This window comes from Colletotrichum scovillei (assembly GCF_011075155.1).
Source record: "Colletotrichum scovillei strain TJNH1 chromosome Unknown Contig00011, whole genome shotgun sequence".
In the NCBI taxonomy this organism is placed as follows: Eukaryota; Fungi; Ascomycota; class Sordariomycetes; order Glomerellales; family Glomerellaceae; genus Colletotrichum; species Colletotrichum scovillei.
In genome coordinates, this window is record NW_023336269.1 from 78,203 (window position 1) to 103,208 (window position 25,006).

The 25,006-nt window shown below is 54.7% G+C and overlaps 3 protein-coding genes across 3 annotated transcripts; 1 reads left to right on the forward strand and 2 right to left on the reverse strand.

Moving 5' to 3' along the window:
* Positions 1-426: 426 nt before the first annotated feature.
* Positions 427-11,734, reverse strand: HER10_EVM0011764 (uncharacterized protein). Its single transcript, XM_035481185.1, has 3 exons — positions 5,455-11,734; positions 5,138-5,321; positions 427-5,008 (listed from the first exon to the last, which is right to left on the reverse strand). The coding sequence occupies exons 1-3, from the start codon at positions 5,497-5,499 to the stop codon at positions 3,042-3,044; spliced, it is 2,196 nt and encodes a 731-aa protein (XP_035327339.1). The 5' UTR covers positions 5,500-11,734; the 3' UTR covers positions 427-3,041.
* A 7,092-nt stretch (positions 11,735-18,826) lies between these two features.
* HER10_EVM0006403 (uncharacterized protein) lies at positions 18,827-21,461 on the forward strand. The gene has a single exon (XM_035475988.1). The coding sequence runs from the start codon at positions 20,388-20,390 to the stop codon at positions 20,790-20,792; it is 405 nt and encodes a 134-aa protein (XP_035326913.1). The 5' UTR covers positions 18,827-20,387; the 3' UTR covers positions 20,793-21,461.
* A 1,286-nt stretch (positions 21,462-22,747) lies between these two features.
* Positions 22,748-24,439, reverse strand: HER10_EVM0005064 (melibiase; the record flags this gene model as incomplete). The annotated part of the gene is made up of 4 exons (XM_035474689.1): positions 22,748-23,680; positions 23,738-23,949; positions 24,012-24,288; positions 24,341-24,439. 4 exons carry the CDS (start codon positions 24,437-24,439, stop codon positions 22,748-22,750), a joined length of 1,521 nt encoding a protein of 506 aa, XP_035326831.1.
* Between the last annotated feature and the right edge of the window lie 567 nt (positions 24,440-25,006).

Sequence of the window (25,006 nt, forward strand, 5' to 3'; positions counted from 1 at the left end):
CGCAACGACCATGGTGAAGGATAAGATGCCTACCAGGGCGTTTACGCTCGAGTCGCTTGCCATTTTGGTGTGATTTTGTTGGAGCTTGCGATGCTGATGAAGATGTGAGTTGATCTTGTTAGTTTCAATGTCCGAGGACCTTGATAGCAGTGGGTGAGTGGTGGATGTTTTTGGTGGCGACAATCATAACCAATCGATAGTTGGCTTCTTTTATACAAGTCGAGGTGGTCTCAACAGCTTACGTTCATCACGGCTATCAACGCTTGATTTGATCGGTGGAAGTAGTGAATCAGCCAGCTCTCATGCTCAACCAGGCGGTGTGCTGTTTTCAAGGTAGTCACGTCAAGATGCGACATCTACGCGGGCAGCATATATATCAAGCGCCGTGAATCATTCTACATCACACGGCGAGGAGTAAGGACTAAGCTCGTAAAGATGTCAAGCGATTATGATTATCAGGAGACTATCCCATATGTGACAATACCGAAAACCCAGATCCCGAAGCCATCAAAAGCAAAGCGAAGGGTATAATGCTATGTGCAGCCCACCAAAATGTTGTATCCCCGTTACCTGATTCCCCGAGAACCGACCTGTCCCGGTCTGTACCGTACCATAGACACCTGTGAAACCCGTGTATTCTCAGTCGCCCTGTCCGCACATTGTCCGTTCCGATCCCCTCCTCCTCTTTGACTGTCTTCTAGAAAGTCTTACATGATTTGACCGGCCCCAGTCCAAGTTCTCCCCTGTTCTATCCCAATCCCTTTCCCCTTCGCGCCAGTAAAGATAAATGCATAGATAATATGAGATGTATGGGAGGTAGAGAGAGAGAAGGAGAAGGAGAAAGATAATGAAAGCGCTGTATAGGATATGTTGGGTGTTGTGTTGTGTTGTGTTCTGTGAGGGAGGGTTCAGAGCAAGGAATGTCGTTGTAGCGCAAGTGATGTGATTGTAGCGATGTGGAGGTGATTGTCGTATATGGTTGAGATTGCCGAGACGTGATCCAGATAAGCGACGTCAGGTGCCCCGACGGGCCGTGGGAATGCTGCTAGCAATACACCGAGGGGGTTTGAAGAGGCGGAAAAAGTCGTATTGGTTATAATGCCAAATCGTTGGTGGGGTAGTAGTGGGCGGTCCTCTATGGGGGAATGATGAGCGAAATGCAACCGAGTCTATCACCAAACGAGCCGTAGACAAACGCCGTTGTATCCTTTCTATGCGGGCAGTGGGCAGCTCGAACTGCAGTCATTTCCTGAAACAAGTATGAAAATGTCTCGGGCAAGGAGGCAGACACATTGGTGGTGTGGAAAATCGACGCCAAGATGGTGAGCCAGCCCCAGGCCGCGAGAGTACGCGTCGTTAGCAGCGTCGCGGTCGGAGTTGCATCAGTCCGCGCCCCCGTCTTTGCCGATCTTGGGGTCAATAGCGAAAGTGCGCAGTGGAGGGTCGGACGGGCTGCGTGAAAATAAACTCAGCCGCGCCACCCGCGTTTGCGAAGCGAGTCGAGAGCCAAGGCATGTCATGAAATGCTGTGATGGTGGGGGCTGCTACTGATCTTGACCAGGAATATGCTTCCTTGTCTTTTTCGTGACATATGAGCCGGCTCGTTCTTGGTCGTTGATTTAGGGAGCGCTTGTCTAGACTTGGAGACCATGTGAATGGCTCGGGTGAGCCCTTGAAACCCATGTATGGAACACGGGAACGCCAATGCACGACCGAAGAGGCCCGGCGGGAAGGCAAGCGAGTGGTCAAAGACAAGCCGGTTGAAAGACGGGTCTGGAGAAGACAGAGTAGTGTCTGGCATTTTGGGAGCAGGCGGATAAGGCGCGGTGTCGTTCGGTAGCTCCTTGACGCAGATGATGTACGTCATGCAGGCCGGACGGATGCAGGCGACCCCTCCAAGAGGCGATCACCGGATACACCCCCAACCCATCATGCACCAAGGAAAGAGCTACTGATTGGCGACGTTGATGGTCGAGGCTCGAATCCGTTATCGAAGTGCAGGCGGACAAACGCGGCGGTGATAGGTGGTCTAGAATCGTCCCCGTCATGGATGATAGACAAAAGTGTGACCAGAGAGGCAAAGTAGGCGCCGCTTGCCCCTGCATTGTTTGCCCATCGTGACAATGCGGTGAAGGTCTAAGGGAGGGGTTCATCCATACTGAAAGCTGTCGAAAAAGAGGGCAATATCGAAAGGTTCCCCGCCTCCTAGAGCATGGAGACAGGCTCAGAGAGGGAGAGACGGGATGATAGGCTCTCAGCTAGGATGGCGAAGGAGGGGGGGGGAGAGGGAGGGTCGAGGATGGTGCGTCGGGGGAAAAGTGGCTCGTAATCCCCAAAGTCGATGCCGGAGAGTGGAGCAGGCGGTGCCGGTCGCTGAGCGGGGCAGATGTGATTCGCCGACTCCATCTAAATCGGGAAAAGTGGATTCGGTTCCGGAAGCCTCCATTGGTCTGCGCCACAGCAGCTGACAGCACCTCCGGGGTCTCCACCCATCCACACCGAAAAGTCCTACTCGGTAGTAGTGTAGATGCTCATGCTCAAGCTCAAGCACCGCACTGCTTGCTCCCAGTGACAGTCAACCCGGGACCAAGACAAGGACTGCAACGGGCAGATGCACATGTGTGTGACCGGGGGGGAAAGGGAATAAACCCGTGGACCCCTACACCACACCCCCATCTTCCTCGTGCAGCCCGTCCAAAGTCGCAACCTGACCATCCCCAATCAAGTCAACGACGTACGACTTGCTCTCCGACGACATCTCTTGATGCTTCCCTTCTCTTTGTCCAGCCCTGCTCTTGTTCCCGTGTTTCGCTCACGCGGTTGCCCTGTGTCTCCAAGCCCCTCCCGCACCCCTGGGCTGTGGTCCCAAAGTAGTGACTCACTCCATCAATTCTTGACAAGACTTGTTGTGTTGCTTCCGGGATATCACGCTTGCGCCTCACCAGACGCGAAGCACCTTGCCTCCTCGGCCAGGTCGTCGTCGCTCACCTGGCCCGCCGCCCGTCATGCACCCTCACTCCCACCTAGGAGCCTCCGCGGCATCAAGCCCGTTGCGCCCCGTCCCCGTATCCGCCACCACCGTATACTTGGTGACTCGGGGTATGGTGCGCAGTCATGGACTGATACTGCTCTGCATAGGTAGTTGGTGCATGCATCGCTGGTATCGTAGGATCCCACCGTCCAGGGGCTGAAGGCGGTGTATGCTGGTTTCCCAGCGGTGTCTGGAGCCCGCCGCCGTACGAATGGCTCGTCATCGACCGACTATCATAGCTGCTGACAGCTGGTAGAGGTGCAGCGAGACGTAGTCCAGATTGCCGCGGGGACACTGATGTAAGTGCGGGAGAAAGGTTGCGCGGTGGTCCTGTCGAGTACGCCGGCCAGCTGTGCGTGCTGCCAGTGATCGACCGCGGTGAGGTCAGCCCTTCGTGGTGGTGGACTTGCGATGGCACACCATAGGCACTGACATGGTCTGATGCAACAGTCGGGGCTGGCGGCGTCGGGAGCGGCGGAGGATACGCGTTGACCGGCGTGGGCGTCAAGAGGTGCGAGGCTGGAAGAGTCGATGAGGGGCTAGCGCTGTATTTGCCAATGATCTTCTTCAGCGCCGATTCCAAAATCTTCCACGGGAAAACTTTGACGTCCTTCTCAATGTTCCTCGGCTTCGGGTTCGGGAATCCCATGATGATCTTGAAGAATTCCTCCGAGTCGGCCTTGGCTTTGCTGACAGTCAAAGGCCTGAAGCCCTCGAGGTTGCGGCGGATGCGGTTCTTCTCCTCCACAGTGAACCTGGCTGGAGCAACGACAAGCTGTTCCAAGAGGTAGATAGTGTCCACAGACGTGACATAACACTCGTTCTTCTCTGCCCACCAGATGCAGCTGATGCAGATACTGTTGGGTGGTCTCTCATTGACATTGACAGGTCGGAAGGTCGCCGTGAGCGTCGGTCCCGTCTGTTTCTTACTGAACATGACGATGCGTCTTCGGTTAGACCACTCCTCGGGGGACCATTCGTGGGACATGGTATCGAGCTTGCCAACAATCTTCAGTTGAGCCTTGTTTGAATAAGATCCCCAGTGGTTGTAACCAGACTGCTGTCCGCCTCCCGGAGAGCTAGGGATCGAGCTGGTCCTGACAAGCAGAGGCATCGTGGCAGATGGCATCGGCAGCGGCGTCAAGCTAGGACGGGAGATTTGCGTGTGCGTAATGGGGGGGCCAGGCGTTCGTCCGTATGCCTGCCATCCGGCCATCGGCGGCCGCAATGGCGGGGGCACCGCTCGGGTGTAATGCTGCTCCGGGAAGGAGTTGGTTCGGTAAGCACTGAGCATGTTGGTGTTGTTGTTGTTGTCTTGCGAGAATGAGTTTCCATAGGGAGACTGGGCAGGCTGTTGCGGAGCTGTAGCAAAGTCGTACGTATTTGTACTGGCTTCGTTGCCGAGCTGAGTGCTTGCTGACCTGGGGGACTGATGTTGCTGTTCAGGTGACTTGGACATCTTCCTCGTGATGTCGTCTGAGCTAGCACCTGGGCCTGCTTCGTGATATACAAATTGACCCGCTGCCGCCTTGAACACTTCTTCGCCGTTCTCTGTTTCAATCAGGACCAAAACCGGCACGTTTTCGTTGGCACAGCTGGTGACCACAAATGACGGTGCATCGGCCGAGACAGTGAACATGTAGCCGTTGCTGTCCTGGGATTCTTTGGTGGGTTGTGCCTGCACCTTGTTCACGCCGAAAACGAGGGAGTAGAAAGGCGCTACGGTGAGAAGATCGTATGGCGAGTTGATCTTGACCTGCACTTTGGTGCCCGCCATTCCAGAACTTGGTTGACATGATACCACCGATGGACCTACGCTGACAGACATGTACGAGCCCACCGCACTGTTGGCGGCAAAGGCTTCCTGGTTCATCTGGGCTGCGGTGAGCTGGCCTGCACTGCCGTGCTGCGCAGGATAGGCTTGCGCTCCATATTGCTGATACCCGGCATCCTGATACCCACGGGATGAATCATACCCTGCAGGACACATGTCGTGTTAGCCATAGCACTCCAACTGGGTGTATTGCGCCAAAAGCTCTCATGGGAACCGAAAAGATCACACAAAGTCCACCAAGCTCGCCTTTTCTACAGCGGAAAAAAACGTACCGTGGATTGGGCCTGGCTGTTGCTTCCCGTAGTGGGACATGGGGAGGAGACCGCCCGGCGGGGAGTCGCCCCGAAGGTCTCCGTTGGCCCTTGCGACTGCCTCTTCGTACTTGAGAGTCACCGTTTCTGGCGAGTCAAGGCCTTCCTCGCCGATGATTATTGGCCTTTGCGGGTGGAAGTCGGGCTGTTCTCGGTGAAGCACCCCTCGTCAGCCTTACCACGATCTTCAAGATAGCACGAGGCGTTGTCGAGTGATGCGACCAACGACGTCTCGGGGGTGGCTCAACTCCACGTTGAGATGGGAAGTTTTGACTCACCTCGAAATGCTTGTAGGAAGCACACTCAAACTTCGCAGCAGACATTCAAGCTGTAGAAGAGGGTGCACTTGGGAAAGGATGCGTGGTCTGGTGTCGGGAAAATGCAACCCACTGTTTCGGGAGCAGTGTTGCAACGACAGGAAAAGAGACTATGGCCTTGTGGGACCGTCGAGGGACAAAGGGAGGAAGGGAGAGATATGTCTTGAGATTGCTGTGATTAGAGTCCGGGCGAGTTTTATTGAACGAGCCAAGGACAAGTGCGAGGGAAGGGAGAATTCCTAGTAGAGGAACGTCAGTCTCAGGATATTCTCCCGGCAGGATTGGTTTGAGACACCGTACTCAGATATGTGGATGGCGTATCCGAGCTGGCTGGTGGCGCTAGGAATTTGAGAAGATCGGCTGCTGTGATTATTGTGGAGGTTTGACGCGACTGGAATCGAGGAGCGAGCTGTAGAGGTCGGGCCGGGTGATGATACCAGGTTAAGAAGAGCGAAGCAAGTTGGAGAAATGGAGAAAGCGGGAAGGCTGAGAAGATACCCAGGAGCGGCAATCTTAAACCAAGCTCAGCTCTTTGAGGGCAGATGTTGCGCGAAGTGAACTCAGACCGATGCACCTGTCATTGGTCGCCGTGGCGCTGGCAAACCGAAATCTGAGATCAAGTTTCGGGATGACCCAAGAATTCCAACGCGTTGGTAACCGACTGAAAGATGCCGTGCTGGGACTGTTCATTGGCACGCAAGTCAGCCTGAATGCTCCCAAGGTGGAGCGTTGATGCTCCTTCGCAAGAACTGCTGGCTGGGGACGGCAAGATGCAGCGAGTGGCATGACGGCTTCTTGCTGGAGTTCGTGGCCATGCAACAGCTTGCAGGCAGAGGAAGGGATCACGTACTCAACCGTCTAGGCCGGGGTGTTCGCCAGTGTTGTGTCCAATCAGGGCTAGAGGTTGTTGACAAACAGACTGAATCCGTTGACTATGCCAAAGACGTGGAGCTGAACCGTGCTTCGTTCGTTGGTCCTGTAGGCTGATGGCGAACCTGTTCGTGAGAACAAGAGAGTTAGAAACAGGCGTCCTTTCAAGGAAACAAGCTCAAAGATGCTGCAGCACTCGTGCGTTTCTTCGGCGAGAAGAGCGGTAGGTTTGCAAGGTCCACCACGCCAGAAGTGCCCGAATATCGAGTGTGAGGTTACTCACCGGGCATGAACGGGGTAGGCGAAGGCAGAAATGGGGAAACTAGAAAAAGAGTATGAGATGGGGAGTAAGAGGGAGAGACGAGACTGGGACTCAGAAAGTCAGACTCTGTCGCTGATTTTGTTGCGGGGGTGAAGGAGGTAGATGAGGAATGTTGACGAGGTACGGGGCAGTGGTGTTGCATTTCTCGCATAGAGAGAGATAGCAAAGCCAGTCTGTCTCCCTGCAGGCCAGGCACGGTACGTGTGTTATGAGTGTTGAAGGGAAGACGACGACGACGAGTCTGTGGCGACAGAGAGGTTCGGCCGGACAGATCCACACGGGAGGGAACAGGGACCTTGGGAAGATGGATATTGCTTTTGGTCTGCTTGCCGCACTAACAGAAAGCTCACGTACCAATAGCTCCGTCTTGGGGATCCCGACTACCCTCCCTTACAGTAGTACCCCTCGTCGTTTCTTTTGGGAGAGGGCTCTGCGTCCTTCCCTAGCCAGTGGAGATGATCTGGTCCACGGGTAGCTTTTGGCGGAGGAAGAAGCGGGCAAGGAGGGAGTCAAGACCGGGTGGCATTTGTGGGGATGAGGGGAGGGGGGTGTGTATGGTAAGGGTACCTAGGTATCCATCCGTACAGGAAGCAACCTGAACGTGGTTATGGATTCTTGTAGAGGACTGGCAAGGCTGGGCAGGGATAGTGACCACCGTTGGGGATGCGAGGTTCCAGTTGTCTTATGAGCAACAAGGTCTCATTCATCTGAAGAGAAAAGGGTGGGGGAGCGGGAGTCAGTTGTTCATTGAGGAAGGGTGTTGCGCGTGTTTGAGTGGCTGTAGGTAGGTATTCGTGGATGGTGATGATGATGTGTAGGAACCGCTTCAGCTGGCGAGAGTTGGCATGCAGTTGGGGAGAGACTTGCTTCGTACAGAATTTGGGGGTGTGGCAAGGGAATAAGGCTGTCGCCCATGTTGGTGAACTGCCCTTTTCTTGCTACTCAGACACCATGGATAGGTAGGCAGGTAGGTAGCGTGGTAGCTTAACCAACTTGTAGCCCAAAGGCAAGACACGGGGCTATGGTGTCAAAAGTGAGAAAGCAAAAGAAGAGCGAAAAGTCTCTCATGCAGGGAGACTGAAGGGGAGAGACCGTTCGTAATAGGGAAAGAAGGAAACGGCCGTTGCAGGAAGAAGAAGGGGAATGACAAATGACAGGGAACATCAGGAAGCTCAGGGCGAGGGGCCTGGATCCATAGATGGGTAAGAAGAGGGCAGAAAAGAGAGAAAGACTTGAGATTGAGGAGAGGAAAAAGGAATTATGGAGGGGACTTACTCGTCAAGATCGACCGTGATGAGCGGCAGCGCAGGAGAGGCAGTACCGGGGTATTGCTGGGTAACTAAGGTACCTTACGTACAGATGATGTACAGCACAACCAAAAGACTCGCAAGAACAGGTGTTTCTATCCGCAGTGAGGTTTCGCCGTGTTAGTCGGCTTGGTGGGAAACATATAAGCAGTGAGGCGATGTCCCCTTGTCGCTTGTTGCTCGCGATATTCGAAAGATGCACGCTTATTAGGGCGGGAGAAGCTTCAGATTGACTTTTGCGTTCGGACAACAGAGGTAGGTACTGAAAAGAGAGGAAGCGAGAAAGAAAAGTGTGTGTGTGTGTGTGTGTGTGTGTGTGTGAGTGAGTGTGTGAAGGCGTGAGTGAGAGACAGACTGAGGGAGGGGGGTATCATAGAAGAGAGCGAGAATAAGAGTGAGTGTGAGTGTGAGAGGCTTGAGGCGTGTGTCGATCAACCGTAGATGGGATTTGATGTCTGCGAACTACGGGTTAGCGTACTGTGATTGGCCATAGCTCCTGTGAGCAGCTGCAGCAAACCCAATGAGCGGGAGGGTTGGGATGAACGAGAGGGAATGGCTGTAGACCGACTGTGGCATGTGGCCAGGGTTAGGATGGACTGGGGCTCATCTAACGGCATGGAGGGGTGCGGTAATAGTCTGTGCAATCGGGATACAAGCGGCACGCTCCAGTGTCACTGGATCTGGCTTGGGATACTACCGACCGGCTGAACCCTTGCATGCGTCCGTCCGCACCCCCTCAACCACCAGAGACCTCGCACAAGACCTGTCAGGCAATGTACAAGTGCGAATGTACACGAGGGATCCCCCAGGCTAAACCAACCCGTCATCCAATACAAACCCTGTGTGCTCGTGCCTTTTGAAAACGGGGGGGAGAGTTGGGAGGACGTGAGGGGGGGCCAGACGAGAGGACAAGATATGAGAGTGGCAGTACTCCGTGCAGTGAGAGAGTGTGTGTGTATGTGCGAGAACTTAGAAGCGCATGAAGCAAGGTTGGTGAGCCCATGCCACAGATAGCGTAGCTGAAAGAGGGCACATTTTGCTAACATGGCACCATCATCATGGATACCTACCAGGGAAAAGCACGGGAGCCGGTGGAAGATCAGGTGTGGGAAAAAATGGAGGAGATCGGGAGATCCGCATGAAGGGATGCAGCAAACCTGGCTATAGAGAGATGAGACTTACATCTGATTCAAAACTCAGAGTGAGATCCAGGGACCGGACCGGCTTAGACCTGATGTCTCTCACGATCGTCTTTGGATAGCTATCTGGCCTGCGGCCTACCCACCTCTAGGTAAGTATATCCGTAGATAGCGTACGATCAGCGTGCTTTCTGGAGGCTGAAATCCAAGGTGCCAATGTCTGCGCCGGTCGAGCGTACAACAGCCAACAGCAGCGCCTGGGAGCGTTGGGTTTGGCCGGTGTCGTCCGCGGCCGAGATGAAAGCCGACGGAGATCTATGGAGATCTTGAGCCCAGCAAGGTATGATACTACTAGGATTCCGTATCCGTACAGTAGGTACACTACTGGTACGGTACTGCTTCGCCTCGACCGAAAAAAGGTCGTTGGGGGTCAAATTACTCGTCCGTGTCGCTTCGGCTGCTCGGGCTTCCGGGGCGCATCTGCCAAATGACGATCTCTGATGCCGCTGTGGAGTGGGCGCAAATTGTCCCGACTGGGAGTGCTGTCAAAAAAAAAAAAAAAAAAAAAGTCGCGATAAACGGCGAGGTACTCGGTAATGTGAAGAAACCCAGACACAATTGCTTTGCACCCCCTGAATATGCTTATTTCTTCCTTCGCCTTGGTCTCAGAGGGTCGATCAATAACGCGTGATACTCTCTACCGGTAGTCTGTATTAGACAATCAAGAACTAATCAAGGGTGCTGGTGCAGATGGGGGCTCAAGCATGGCTTGCACCCTTCTCAGTTGCCGTATGGGTAGGTAGGTACACTTACGACACTGCCTCTCCGCTGAGCTGAGCTCTGCCTTTGCCTCTTGCCTGCACGCGAGCGTCAAGAAGACGCCGTGGAATTTCTGTGCCTCACCGGGGGGGTTGAATCTCGGAGCTTTCCTGCCCTGCCCCTGGCATTTGCTGCCCTGCCCTGCTCGTTTCTTTCTCGATGTTTCCTGTCACCACTAATTGGTCAGCCCAATTGCTAATAGTGCAGGTGAAGCACTCGGCCCCGGGGGCGATCAGTGGATTCATCCTCCCGCTGGAGAATAGCGTGATTGTAACCTCGGCGGTGACAGAGAGGACTGTCGGGTCAAGTCGTTGTTTGAAAATGAGGGGAGCGTGTGCTGGAAACCTGACGACACTGAACATGTCGAGAAGTGGTTGGCGATGCGCAGATGCACAAGGCATCGAAAGAGGCAGAGGCGGCGCTGTGTTGCCATCATCTCGACCTCTTGCCTCAACCTTGGCTTCTCGATCTTCTCCCACCACAGCCCATCGCAGCCCAGCCAAGCATGTTCGCAGGGCCAAGCCGGGGTTTCGCTGCCTTCAGTGGTGTGTTGACACTCGGGCTCCCCTCCATGTTCCCTACGCATACACTACTTGACTACCACACTACACCCCCTTGCAGCCAGGAGGAGGCAGCAATGCTGCACTACATAGAGGCTAGAGACGGGATGATCGACGGCGGGAAGCAAGCCAGGCGGCGACGCCTGTCAAATGGTCCAATAAAGCTAGGCGGCTTTGCAGACCCGGGCAGTTGATTGAGATCGAATCCCCGTCATTTCTGCCCGAGCAGGGCCCCCCAGCGCAGCTGAACGAACGCCCTGGTCGATATGCCTCCACAAGGGCCCAAGTGCGTGAGTGTGTGTGTGTGTGTGTGTGTGTATGTGCGTGCGTGTGGAGGGAAATGTTGGGGGTTTCGACCAACGCCGTCACCGAGAAAATCATCTAGTGAGATGTAATGCCGAGGCCACTCTGTCGGTCGACGCTGATGAGGTTCAAATCTGGGCGAATCCAAAACACGCCCGTCTTGTTGTGACCCGTCTCGGACTACGAGCCAGCACTGTGTGCGTTTCCCAGGACTCGAGAAGCCATGGCAGTCTCCCGTGTAAGCCTTGACGCCGGAGAGCGGGACGGGTTGGCGCCAGGACCGGCCATTTTATTGCTTGGGCAGAGCAGCGCAAGCAAAGATGCCTGGCTATCCCAGGGGAACGTGGAAGGGGTCCAGAAAAGAGAGTTCAAGACTCACGGCACGGAATTGGCAAGGCCTGGCGTGGCCTGGCGGCGTGGGCCTGTGAATTGACGGCCGTCTTGTACGGGAATAGACGGATCTGTGTCTGGCTATCTGCCCGCCTCCGCACGTCAACTCAACTTCTTTCCGTAGCGCCCGTGTCTCGCTGTCATGTCAGGCACAGACTTACTGTTCACAACCCAATTCCCCTCCCCGTTGGATGGGCCTTCTTCACGAGGTGCCTAGTGGGCTGGCTTGGTGGACTTGCCGCCGTCGGTTCGTTCCTAGTGGTTGTCGGAGAGTCAACAAGCGTGAGACTCGTGTCTGAGACGACTGCACCTAATTCCAATTGACGGGCGGTAGCTTGGGGTGAGATGGGAAAGGCGGGCGATGCCGCAAAGTGAAATGCGATGGGTCGATGACAGCCAGCAAGGGGGTGTGGGAGTTGTCGACGACGACGACCGATACCAGTTGGTGATGGAACCAGGACGGGTTGGGCTCCAGCAAATAGAGATTCCAGTGACCGTGACTAGTGTCGGATGGTTGGCTCACAGTGGGCGGGCAATGAGATGGCTCAACGTCGACGATGGCCTGGGAACGGTTGCGGTCTTATATTCAACGTGGGTGGTTTTGGAAAGGTCGGTGGCTTCCCGCCGCGGCGTCCTCGTTAGACTCGGTTCAACATGGCAAAGATACAAATCGATGTCTTTTTTCGAAAACGTTGGTGTAGCTCCAAGTACGAGCTCAGAGCAAGTACCGACGAACGAGCAGCTGGCTGCGTTCGCAGGCGACGCGAGCAAATGGCACACGGCCGCTGTCGATAGGCTCGAAGCAATACGTGCCTGGCCGTGGTTGCAATTCTTTCGGTTGTTGTTGGTGCTTGCTTGGCTTGCTTAGGTCCATGGGGTTTGTGTTCCCAGCCCGACAGTCGGCCAGACGACATGTCGAGAGCGAACGTTCCGGAAGTGGAGCGGGCAGCCATTTGCCCGTACTGTGTTGGGTGCAGTCACGGCCCCCATCCATACCAATGGCACCGACGGCCAGGATCACAAGAGTGAGGACGTCCCAGTCCTGAGGTCCGGGGAGCGATGTGTGCATTTGTGAGGCAAGGTACACAACCTAAGACTGCACAGGCACGCATCTAGCGGCCGGCGGCGGGTGTTACAGGAATTGATCTGGCGAGTTGCTCCTGCAGAAGACACAGTCCGCGTCTCTCTTCAAGTTGAATTGAAGAGATATTGAACGATAGGCGGCAAAGAAGGTGGCTACAACGACACCCTCACAAGGCTTGGCTCGAGGCGCCCCTGGGTACCTAGGTCGCCATGACTAGGGTGACGACTAAGATGGTAATTCGTGACGGTAAGGCGACGACTGACACCGGTAGTGGGCAGAGTAGCGCAAGTGAGGCGGATAGGGCTCCGTCTGACCGTCAAAGTCTGAAAGGGCAAACTCGAGTTGCCAAGATGGAGGCGACGAGACCATCAAGGCGAGGGTTCCTTCAGGCTTCAGGGGCCAGGAGTCATGCCGTTGCCATGTTTGATGGACGGCGAAGCTGGGCTAGCAATTGCAAGGCTATGTATCGGGGCGTATTATTCGTACGTATGCGTAGTTGGTAGCGTACGTTTGGTCAGATGGACCAGGTTCAAGCCTCGTGGGATCATTCCATTGCCCCCTTTGGAAGACTCGGGTGTTTGGAGAAGACTGGATCGACGGCTAAAGGAGGATTACAAGGAGAACCCTTGTTGCAGATCTCGCAGACAGGCGGTGCGGCGGTGGTGAGCGGTAAGCACCCAATCTCTGGCTCGCAAATGCTGTTGCTGTGAGGTTGTGGCCGACATTGAGGGGGGCGCCGAGGTAGGTTCCTGAGGTACCTAGTGGCAGACAAGGCGGCGGCAGATGGTCAGGTAGGTACTCGGTAATGTAGAAGAAGCATGACAATTAGTGACGCATACGGCCGTGATGGCGGGGACGGTGAGATAGGTGAATGGTAGCGGAGCGTTGGAGTCTCAGTCTCTCATGGTGGTAAAGTGATGAGAGGATTGAGGAAGAGGAGGAGCAGGAGGAAATGGTCCCATGGAATGAGCCACCATCCATGCCGTCTGTGTCCCGTCTGTCGTCCATCTGGCTAAGGTACCTTGGCTTAGTGCGCGCGGGAGGAGAGCGACGGCGGGCGGGAAGGAGGAGGACAGACCTCTTCCAAGAATGGACCTGCCCTGACCTGAGGAGACCTGAGGAACAAACTCGAGGTACCTGCCTTACACCCGACATGGAGGTCACGTCGGAGGCCGGGCCTTCCCTCCAGCCTCTAGGTACCTCTGTACCTATCTAAGGTATCTTACCTTACTTCCCAGCAGTAAGGCAAGAACCCTGTCACCGATCTTTTCTTTCACACCTTCCACGCCTTCCATCTTGGAGGAACTGAACCATCAAACATACCTCAGGTACGAGGTAGGTAAGTTGTCTAAGGTACGGTACCTACGCAATTACTTAGTAGGTATCGGTACCTAGCTACATTGGTGAGCTTCCAGACTCACGCAGATAAGCGACCATGACGGAGTGGAGGTCCCAATGGAATTGAAGGGGAGTCAGATCCTTAGCTTACCTAAGGTAGGTAAAGTCCCGGCCGCACCAACACCGCCCCCAAAGCCCCGACGCGGATAGCGCAAGGCAAGGGCCGCTGTCAGTCTGGTCCCGGCGGATTTCCAGCAGACATCAGGCGAGTTTCAGCAACCATGTGCCCTAGACTGCCATGGCGGCGCTGCCTGTGCCGATACCTAGTAACTCGCCTCCGTCTACTAGGCACTTAGGTAAAGTACCCAACGGACTGCTCTCTGCCTTGCCTTGAGCTAAAGTAAGGAACAAAAGGTGAGAACAGTACCTTACCCACCCGTACCTGCCCAAGGCCGGTAAGGAAAGCACTCAGCGAATACGTGCCTTCCCTAAGGTACCTTAGGTAGTGAGCCAAGACGTACCGTACCGATGTACATCGTGAGGATAGTCAAGCACGGGCGGGCAGGCACGCCATACGACGGCTTCCTGGTCTTTCCTCCCTGCCTCACTCCCTTCCTTCCTCGAATATCTTCACCTTTCCACGCCATGGAAGGAAAAGGCCATGTGTCTAAACAGGCAGGGTACTTTAGGTCCTTCTCTCAAGGGCAGGAAGATCCCAAGTCAAGGTACCTGCCCAGATACCTTACCTTAGATCTCGCACTTTTACATCCATGTGCCTCAGGTTACTTACTTCTGTGACAACGACATCTTCCTCCCTCACGGCCACCCTCAACCCAATATCCTCCTCCACCACGTTTGATGACCACCACCACCACCACCACCACCACCACGAGCAGCAACGCATCATCACCGCCACAAGTCCAACATCTGATGATTTCTTCCCCCGCTTCTGCCGCTAACACTTTCTTATTCCTTCATCGAGTCCCGTCCTGCAGGTCCCGGAGAGTAGGGTCCCCCCTGACATTTCCTCCTCACTTCTCGCCATCCTCTTGCGGCTTGCCCTCTAGTCGCCTCGTCAAGCAACCAACAAGCTTCAACCATCAAGCTTGACCTTAGGCGCTCTCCTCTCTGTTCCTCTCCCTCTGCTGCAGCGCCGCAACCTGCATTCTCCCTCGCCTGCCAGGGAGCGTGCCTCGCTAGTGTGGGAGCCAACGAGCCAACGAGCCCTTCTCTGCAGCCCGCCGTTTCGATCCTCTTCCACATCCGACTTGCTGCTCATCCGCCTCCGCTTCGGCTACACTTGCACACTTTGCCTGCTGGAAAAAGCATTCATACCGAATTTGCCAAAACACCACGAGCCTCGACTCCCTCTAGAGTCTAGGTAGAGCGTCCTCCACGGGTACTCCACGAGGTCGACATGCCCCTCGTTGGTCTAGAGGTACCTCGCATCGAGGTGCCCAGCTAATCCCTCGGGTGCAACTCTGTACAGGGCCATCCATGGACGGGTCCTCCCAGGCCCGTTATTATCGTCATCATCTCGACTCCAGCACGCTGTTCTCGTCGCTCTCTTCACCTCCCAATCCTCCCTGGCTCGCCATCTCTCACTCCATTTTACCACTCGAAGCCGCATGCGTGCTCCCTACTTACCCATGCACACCATGCGACAACGCTACCTAACACGCCGTCTTCTTCGTCCACCGGTAGATATTCTACACAGTACGTTCAGGTAGGTAGAGTCTGCTTATGCTTACTGACCTGCCCTGCGGGCTAGGTGTTTGTACGTATCTTGCCTAACACAGTCGGCCGCCTCATTCCTAGAGCAAATACAATACCGGTACCATTCGCCTACGGCCGTAACCATCGACCTCGGGCGCCTCCCCTCTACTTGTTTAGATAGCGCCATCCACTTTCCATACCTAGCAGGCTCGACACCATCATTGGCAACAGTGGATGGAAGCGGACGAGACGTAGGCCACAGGCTCTGCCGTTCATGCTCCGGTCGGCCTACTGTCCGTTCATCATGGCACATCCGCCTGATGCCGATACGCTTGCGGGTGCGGTTGCGGGTGTGGCAGGTGTCCAATCACGGCGTCACACCCTGGCTCCGACTTTGGCTCGCTTGGCTTGTCTCTCACCACGACATCTACCATGGCCCTGGAAAGCGTGGTCTTCTACCTTAGTCCAGCCCATCTCGCGCGACACACACAAGCCCGCCTTGCCTGCCCTCTCACCGACGGTCTCTCGCTTGTTACCGTTTTACCACTTCATCTTTGGTGCAACTTTGGCCACTTGTGCCCTTGTACAATCTTCCCATACGCAATCCACCTGCTTCGTCCTTGTCACCATGTCCTATCCGCCTGGCCATGTCTTTGATATGCAAGTCATCCCGCCAGGGTGGGAAGGGGCAGACAATCGGTACCTTGCCTTCATTGCTTTGCCTCGAGGCCCGCATGTTGCAGATTCGCTTCCGAGAACTAAGGTAAGAAACTCGACATGCTGATTTGCGTGATGCGAGACATTTCTACTCGGGCCCACCTCGTGGCCGTAACGGAAGGTCCAGGACCATGGATCCAGGTCATCATGATGAATAGTTCCTTCTATTCTCAACCATATCAGCTGAAGGCCATGGTACGCATGATATTGTCCGTAGTTCACAGTCACGGCAATGGGGGCGACGCTACGGGAGCACTCGAGGTAATTAGATGAGGCATTCTCCAAGCTTGGGCAACAAAACAGGACAGAGCCATTGCTTGAGAGCCCAAACGCAAATTAGCGCTCCCCCGAACCTGACAGCTGAGCCCCTCAAACATGCTCCCCATGGCGCATTCCTGGGGCATTCTTTTACCGTGTCTTGGGTCGCGTCATCTAAATTAGGGTTCACCAACAACGATGCCGAACAGGTTCAAGAGAATGAACTGCGACCCCGTTGCTGTCGACCGCCTACCCGACCGCATGCCAATGTGCAGGAGCGCGTTGCAGCGCTGATCGCTCTGTTTGTTGAGACGGGGCAATAGGCATTGAGAGTTCATTACCTAGTCCGTTTTCGCAGAAATTCTGTACATACTCCTTGATTCGCATACCCCAGGTAGCAAAGTGCCTTGCTGCTGCATGCATATCGATCGATACGCTACATTCCGGTATGATCAACTTATCAAGTTACCAACTGAGCTCTGGAACGACGTATTTAGCCGCAAAACTTCTCGGCGGGGTGAAGGCGATGATCGCGAGAGAAAAGGTCTCACCTAACAAGATCATGCACCTCCATATTGGCCTTGAAGCAGATCTTGCGCTCACCCTCGCAACACCATCGTCTGATACGATCGCTTTCTTCAACGCCTGCCACCATCAACTGCTGTGCAACACCATTCTGCGGTGCGGGAGGCGGCAATGTGATTGATCGTGCTCGAGACACCATGATTGGTCTGTGTTCCGAGCTGAGCTGGGAGAGAGTCGTGGTTGGTATGCCGAGCATGCGGCCTTGTGCTACAGTCATGTCGTTTGAACAACTCTCTGGGGCTCAAAAGAGAGCCTTCCTTGCTCATCCATGGTTACTTTCAGCTCGGTATGTTGGTACAGTCCTCGGCTTGCATACGGATAATGGCTGCTGCCGTGTCTTCACTCTCGCTAATCTACTCCAAGTATGGCCTCGTTACCAGCACAGCAGCCACACACTTCGGCATAACCACATCTCTGGGTTCCCTCGCGCTGTTGCCAACGCTCTCGGCAGCCTCACGAAAACCACCAAATCATGCAATGGCAACCTTGTTTGTCACATGACGGCATGTAGAGGTTGAGCAACCCTAGGCAAGAAAGTGAGCCATGCATAACCTTGATTTTCCCGCTCCTTCAAACTTATTATTCAAGAGACGGCAGTCATAATCGGTATCTGGGCTCGACTTGCCCAACAGTAGAAAGACGTCGGACCTCAAAAAGACGGTATACAACTTACCTCGATGGACCGTTTCCTTTACGCCACAGTGTGACAGCTTAATCATTACCTCTCACGCGCGCTCGGCAAAAGACGTTATACGACGGGTGCCCCGGACTACCTGTGCGACCTTGTTATGCGATTTCAGCCAATGCACTCATTGTCCACGAACCAGTCCTTCGGGTACTGGTTCGTGGATCGAAGACACCAGGTTCAGAAGACTTGTCTCAACTGCCCGCTCCTAACTGCTGGATCGGAGAGGGAGGCCGGCTGGGACTTCGTGCTGCTTGCCGTCGAATGAGGCACATGCCGGGCGCACACTTCAAAAGATCAATATCAATTTTGCGCTCAATGACTGCAAGATTCAGGCGCTTCGCCAGCTGTATCTTGCAAGCCATATTGCGTGCGCAATCGATTGGTGGGCAAAGTATCCCATGTATCTTCAAGTCCTCGACTCAATTCACGTCGCAGAATAGCACTGCTTTCTCTGGGCAGCGCCATCTCACAGAAACTCCGTTGATACAGCATTTCCTATCACGGCGCGCGACAAGGCCCCGGCAGCATTTGGACTGAGCACTTGACTTGTCGCCTGTCGTACCAGACGAGATCACCCTTGTCTTCTGGCTCTAATCGGCAATGGCAGCATCATCTCCTCGACGTGATTCTAGAGCCCGTGGTAGCACCCGTGATTCCAGACGACTTTGAGCGGGCGCCAGGATCGTAGCACGGCAGTATGGCACGCAAATGACAATGGTCGCACCGTTCAAGTCTCTGGAAGCTCTGCGGGTTGCCGCCAGCATACCTCATCTCGGTTTTTTTCTTCCACGATCCTGCAGCAAGGCGTGTGCAACCAATCAGCAAAAAGAAAGGAACACAAGAGGAACATCTCTCCTGTGTAGATGCTTGCAAAGATGTGTTGCGTTGCGTTTCCATACTCTATACGGAGTACCGTGACTACGGTATCCGTACCTCACTCTCGTTTAGACCTGGTCTGGTGACACGACCAAATTTTCTTTTATTCGGGATGACCATGCTGGCAATGCTGGAGTCGACCCCGACTCCCCGTTCGTGTCATGTCAGTCGGCCAAGAAGAACTTTCCAAAATAATATGAGAAAGTGGAGAGATGTTGGAATAAGAAACGAAGGCGTTTCGTGGCGTTCGGCGTTACTGGACTAGACGTGTCGTGAGGAGCTAATTCAGCGTGGGGATGACCAGCATTCGGGTTGTTTTGCGAGTCCATCGACCTATTCTGTCGCCATTTATGCGGCCCAAGACGATGCTTACAGGCTAAGCGGATAGCTAGCTCATCTACGAATATGTCATTGTCAAACTCTGGGCCTCCCTGTTCGGTAAGTCGTGCCTATAGCGACGGGACATCAACAAGCCCGTGGTCTACGCGGCCAAGGGTGCCACGGGCGGCCGCAGCGCCAACACGGCTTGGCTCGTTGCGTTGGACTGTGGACGCGGTGGGCCACGGTACGACGGACACAGTTGATTGCGATATCTTGAGCGACATAGCACTGGCCTGCCGTGCTTCCAGATCTTTCAGGATCCTGGTCGCTTCTTCCCCTCGACTCTCCAGTCTCACTCTCATGTGAATATGGGGGTTCACGAAACCCAATGGCTTGGCTTGGCTTACCCGTGAAGTTGCCGCTCACAATCTCGACTGGGTCTTCCTCTGCGGCATACTTTCTGCCCATCCACGCACGGCGTGCTTGTGCTATTGGTCCCGCGTTGATAGCTCATTAGCCTCACCGGTTTTTGTTTGATTTGCGTCCACGTGGGAGGAGTAATGATCGCCAGGACTAGCCCCTCGAGAGCTACGTTTCGCGTTTCCGTCGTGCCCAGAATGGGTCGACCTCTGATAATCCAGAGTGCTTCAAATTCCAGGCCTAGGTAGTCGAGCTTGCACTCACGCGGGGGAAGGGGGCAAATTGCTTTGGGATGCTCGTCGCTCGAGACTACCTGGACGAACGACCAACCTGGTCAATAGTCCTTCGGGAACGGGTGACCAGCGACGACGACACAGTAGAGATCGACGACAAGCATTGCCTTGCCTTGGCTCTTGGGGACGACTCCATCCGATCGGCCCAGAACTGTAAAAGCTAGGGTGCAGGGGGGAGAAAATCTCCCAACTCACCGTTACTATGGGGAGGGGCGAGCCAAGACGGCGAGCCTGCCAGTACATAGAGCATCATCAGGAATAGGCACAACGCGCAGGAGACGAGTTCCACCTAAGCCGTCCCTGATGACATCTGCATGTTCCCGTACACCGACACAGGTCTATGACAGAGAGCGGTGGGAAGCTGCATCATCTCGAGCAAGTATATTCATCAGATGATGCAAAGAGCTTGAACATGCGGTCCTTGCTTGCCGCGCTTCACGCCTACTCCACCTTCATCGACTGCCGACCTGGCCTTGCGGCCGTGTCTGGCTGATGGTTCACTTCCGATTACGGAACAGATGGTTGCCGCTCCTCAATACAGACTGGAGAGTCGAGACCAGGAACAATTACCCAAAGATCCGTGGTACGGGTCCCCTTGAGCTAGTCTGCCGCCCTAGCTGCTCAGCGCGACGTCCGAGGGCGGGAAAAACAAAGGTCGGACACCAGTTCAACACACACGGCTCCTCTTTCTTGGATCCAAGATGGCATGCCTAGCTGAGGCGCAAACCGCGCTCGGTAGCCCTCCCACGCCTGCCTCCCTGCTGGGTGGGGGCTGGATGACACCAAACGAACAACGGGATCTACGGAGTACGCGATGGCGCTTCCTAATTTGACGCGTCCTTTGAACAGACTGAGTCCAGGTAACCTAATCATCCTGTACGGTATTACATGCTTTTGCTGGCTTTCTTTTGGCTGCATGACCTGGTCGGAGACTCTGCGCAACGGTTCGGTCCCAGCATGACGGCTTGGGCGATGTTCTCCAGGGAAGATACGAGTCTGACGACATTGCTGCAAGGCATGCCACTCAATCCCAAACCGCACGACCTTCGTACCTCACCATCGCGCCTTTCCCTGCCTGCTATCTCATACGAGGTATCACTGTCTTCTGTAGCGCAATCGGCTCTTTGGTGGTCCAGAAAGTATAGCATGGGTCACCGTGGCTCTCACAGCAGCCCTCTGGGCTCTACCACCAATCTCTCGGCCAGGCATGTCACCAACACCCTGCAGGTCTCGATCAGAGTCAGTCTCGCTCGTAAAGGTCCTCTATTGGCCCAACCTCTTATGACCACCTAAGCCCCGAGGGAGTGAGGCGTTCTGCTGTGCCCTCGCGGCGATCCCACTCCTGGTTTCTTTTCTCTCGCTCCTTGTCCCTCCCTCCCTCCTTCTCCTCATGTACGGATGTACCCGAGAACTGTGACCTCCCACAGACCAGGGAGTTGACTATAGACCAACTCGAGGCGTGGTATTTGCGAAGCTCAGTGGGGAGCCCGGGGGGGCGTGGGCTGTGAAGAAAGCAGTTACCTCATGTTACTGCAACGCCTCGGGCCACATCTTGCAGCCTCTTTAGTTTGCTTGGCTTCTCAGCAGATTAGACGCTCCTCACATCTGCAAGACCTGTTGACAAATTCTCCTCAGGGTTGTGGCTTTTCTTGGAAAGAGGGGCTGACTCGTTACTTCAGCTGTCGACTGAACGGCCAGGCACTTGTGCGGGTGACACTTGATCAGGGACATCGACCGCATCTCGTCCGTATCGTGGCTCAACGACATGTACCCCCTCGAGCGCGTCTTGGCTCTGGATTGAATACCTATGGAAGTATCCTTTCCAGCAAACCTAGCAACAACCCATAATTTTCTCGTCTCCAGTGACGGCACTTTACTCTCAGATCTTTCCATGGAACGTTTCATGGCTATGATGTTCCCATATCAGGACGCCGATCCGGCTCCATCACCTCCGCGGTTTCCAATCGATCGAAATCGCGTGGTCGAGGGATGAACATTGACGAACCCAGGGAGGATTTACCGCTCACCTCGGTCGACCTTTCATCCTCGGACAACGGAGCTCTCTCTTCTTTCTCTGGAGGCCCCTGGAGGAGGGACGACATGACGACTTTTGTCCGGGGGCGCCTCGGGATCGAGACACGACATGCTTGAATAGGCGAGTCCGGATGCTCGGCGGATCAGGGGCTCGGATCACGTTCGTCCCACAGTACATGTAGGCTATTCCGTCAAATTGGGTCCAAGTAAGACGCGAGAAAGAAAGTGAGAGAGGGAATAGCTTCCTTGGAGTCTCCGTAGAGTACCATGTCCACTGCAACCCGGGTCATATCGACGCGTACTTCGCCTGTTCTTGCCTTGCCTTTCGTGATAATGACATTGTTGACCACGGTGAATCGGGCCACGGGGTTACAGGTGAGTTTGGAAAGCGTAGCTCAGAGTCAGGTGAAGAGGGGGTCAAAGGAGGCCCCGGACGTGATCGGAGTGATATTGGCTTCCTACGCGGGGGCTTCCGTGGTCTCTGCTGGATAGCCAGGTTGTCTTGGAAAGGGGGTTGTTTGTTGGGCTTTAGCTTTGGGCTCCTAGAGTATGTCGTAGATGTTGTCTCGTAGCGGCGACGCCTGGAGGCTTGGGCGAGTCCGTATGTGCCGGTCCGAGCCCGATACGACTGCGTCTGTGGCCGGAAATGAATCAAGGCAATCTCTGTGGACGTTTCCCTTGGTTGGTGTCTGTTGATTTTTGAGGTCATTGTCGTCTGATAGAGGAAGAGTTGGGCCTCACGTTGAAATCGTCGTGAATATCCAAAGGGATTTGGTGTTGCCTTGCAACGCGTAGTAGATGAAGACGTTGCTTACTTACTTCGTCAAGGGAACAGTCACCTCGTGGCCCCTATCTACGATTTTCTCATGACCTTGAAGTGAAATTCCAACTAGTTCGCAGATGCTTTCCTTGATTTTTCTCATTACTGAAAGATATGTTGGCTTTTGAGATTCAACGATGTCACCTGTCAGGGAGTTTGGAGGAACAAGGATGACGTTAAATGACCCTTTAGGTATATTAGAATCCTTTTTCTATTCTCCTCTTTTCGTTTGAAACCCTCTTATCCCTCAGGAAACGCCATTATGCTTCACAGTATTGGTGTTCATCTCACATCCTGATCCATTTCCACGTCAATGATCACAATAGAGCGATCGCTGCTGTTTTCCAATCATCTAAGTTTGCCTCAGCTTCCACATTGAAGGTCCCGAGTCACTTCATAGTTCGTCCTTCACAGCTCTTTGCGTACGATCATGGCTCTTGGCCTTGAAGCCATCTCCAGGTTTTGCGATTCTCCTTAAACGGAATATCTTGGCCCCATGACTGGGCACCGAAGCCTTCAACACACCTCTGGCCTCGACTTCGCCAATTTTTTGGCCAAACAGCCTCGGGTCCTCCTTCTCCAGGCCGATGGCGTAAGAAGTCTCAGTAGCATTGTACCAGTTCGCGTCCTGTAGAATCTTGACACGCGCAACGTGGCTATCAGCTGTGAACAACGACTCTGCCGTCTCCGTAGGCATCCTATCGGCCCAGAGATCGTGAACGGCCCATTTAGACTTGACCTGCGGCGCCGAGCCACCAGGCCCATCTGCCACGAAGATCTCCGCGAGCGAGGACTGCATTTCAATCTCCGCGCCGGCGGCGTTGAGCAAGATGACGACCTGGTCTCCGTTTTCCAACCGCCCACTCCAGACCTGTGCTTCAGCAACGCCAAACTCGTCCGGAACCAGATCCCCTCCAACATCCCTCCTCACCCTCAACGCGCTGCGGCCGTGAGGATCCTGACTGATGGCGATGATGGCCGGGTTGTTCACGATACTCAGCGCCTCGGCGGGCATATCCCGCAGATCGTTGCCGAGCATCAGCGGCGACTTGAGGGCGGCCCAGAGGGCGAAATGCGCCTTGTACTCCTCGTCCGTCATGCCGCCCTGGCCGACCTCGAGCATGTCGAGGTCGTTCCAGCCGCCGGGGATGCCGCGGTCGGCGAAGGTGGCGACGCGGTTGATGATGAAGAGGACGGAGCAGTGGGTTCCTGGCGCGATGCAGAAGGGGTCCGAGGCCTGGTTGCAACTGCAGAGGTCGTCGGGGCGGGTGAAGGCGTCGTAGATGTCGCCTGACATGCGCCATGCATTTGAGATGGACATTCCCCACTGCGAGAGTGTTAGTAAAAGATGTACAGAGATCATAGAGATGAGATGGTAGCGAACTGTATGAACGTAGTCTTCGCCCCAGTTACAGAGGCTCAGGGCAATAGGGCGGCCCGTTGCGTTGAGGGCGTCGGCCATGACTTTGAAGCGGTTGAAGGAGATTTGCGGTGTTCCCATGCGGCCCATATGGTAGCAGTTGTCGTATTTGAGGAAGTCGACGCCCCATGCTGCGAAGCTCTGAGCATCGTCGTGTTCATGATCGAGAGAGCCCGCTATCTTGCGTCAGTGTTGTCCATCAAATCATCATTCTGATAGATATGGAAAGAGTACTCACCAAATCTGGCACAAGTCATCTCGCCAGCACTTGAGTACATGCCATACTTGAGTCCCTGGCGATGAAGATGATCCGAGATGTATTTCAGTCCATTAGGAAACTTTGCGAGATTTGGCTGGAGCTTTCCCTTGGCATCGCGGCCATTCTCATCTTGCCAGCAGTCATCCAAGACTACGTGGTTGTAGCCTAGGTCGCGGAGACCCAGACTGACAACACGCTCTGATGTGCCCAGAAGGAGGTCTTCGGAGACGTCGCACGCGAAGGCGTTCCAGTTGTTCTGATGATTGTAAGTTGAGGTCAATACTTCCGAACAGGTTCTTGTAACTTACCCAGCCCATCGGAGGTGTGTCGGCCAGTCCATTGCTGAGAGCGGCAACCCGTCCAGCGGCTGCGATCGCGGCCGCAAGACTGAGCGATTTATATGACATCTTGTATTCAAATTTCAAACGGCAGAACCGAAAACAGTCTCTGCCTCACTCTCAAGACTTTGATAGGGACGACGAGAACTCAATGTCGGCACCTTCTTATACAGATCAGAGTATGGAGAGAAGTGGCATCGTAGATCCATCCAAACCCCGCCATCGTGGCTATCGCACGTTCGTTCTGATGCGTTGCTCTCCGACTTACATGATGCCCGTTCCTGCTGCGAAGTGGGGGGCTCAGAGGGGTCGACATCAGACGGTGAGGTAAAGCCAAGACGAACAAGGGGCGGAAAAGTCGTCGAGTTTCCCGCCTCTTCTCCGCAGTGTTGCAGCAACGACCCTCCCGAGTCATGCAGGCGCACCCGTCAGTCAACCGGCCTGAACGCCGATGGGGCGAAAATCACCGGCCGTGAAGGAGACATCACCGGAGGCCAAGACGTACCCCGCTACTGGGCAGAAGATGTGTTGGTTGAACGGTGTATTTCTCGGAGTCAGAACATCGCGAGTTACCCTCTGTCACGAATATGAGCCGCTTCACGAGTTGTCTTGCCTGTCACATGTTGCAGCAAACAT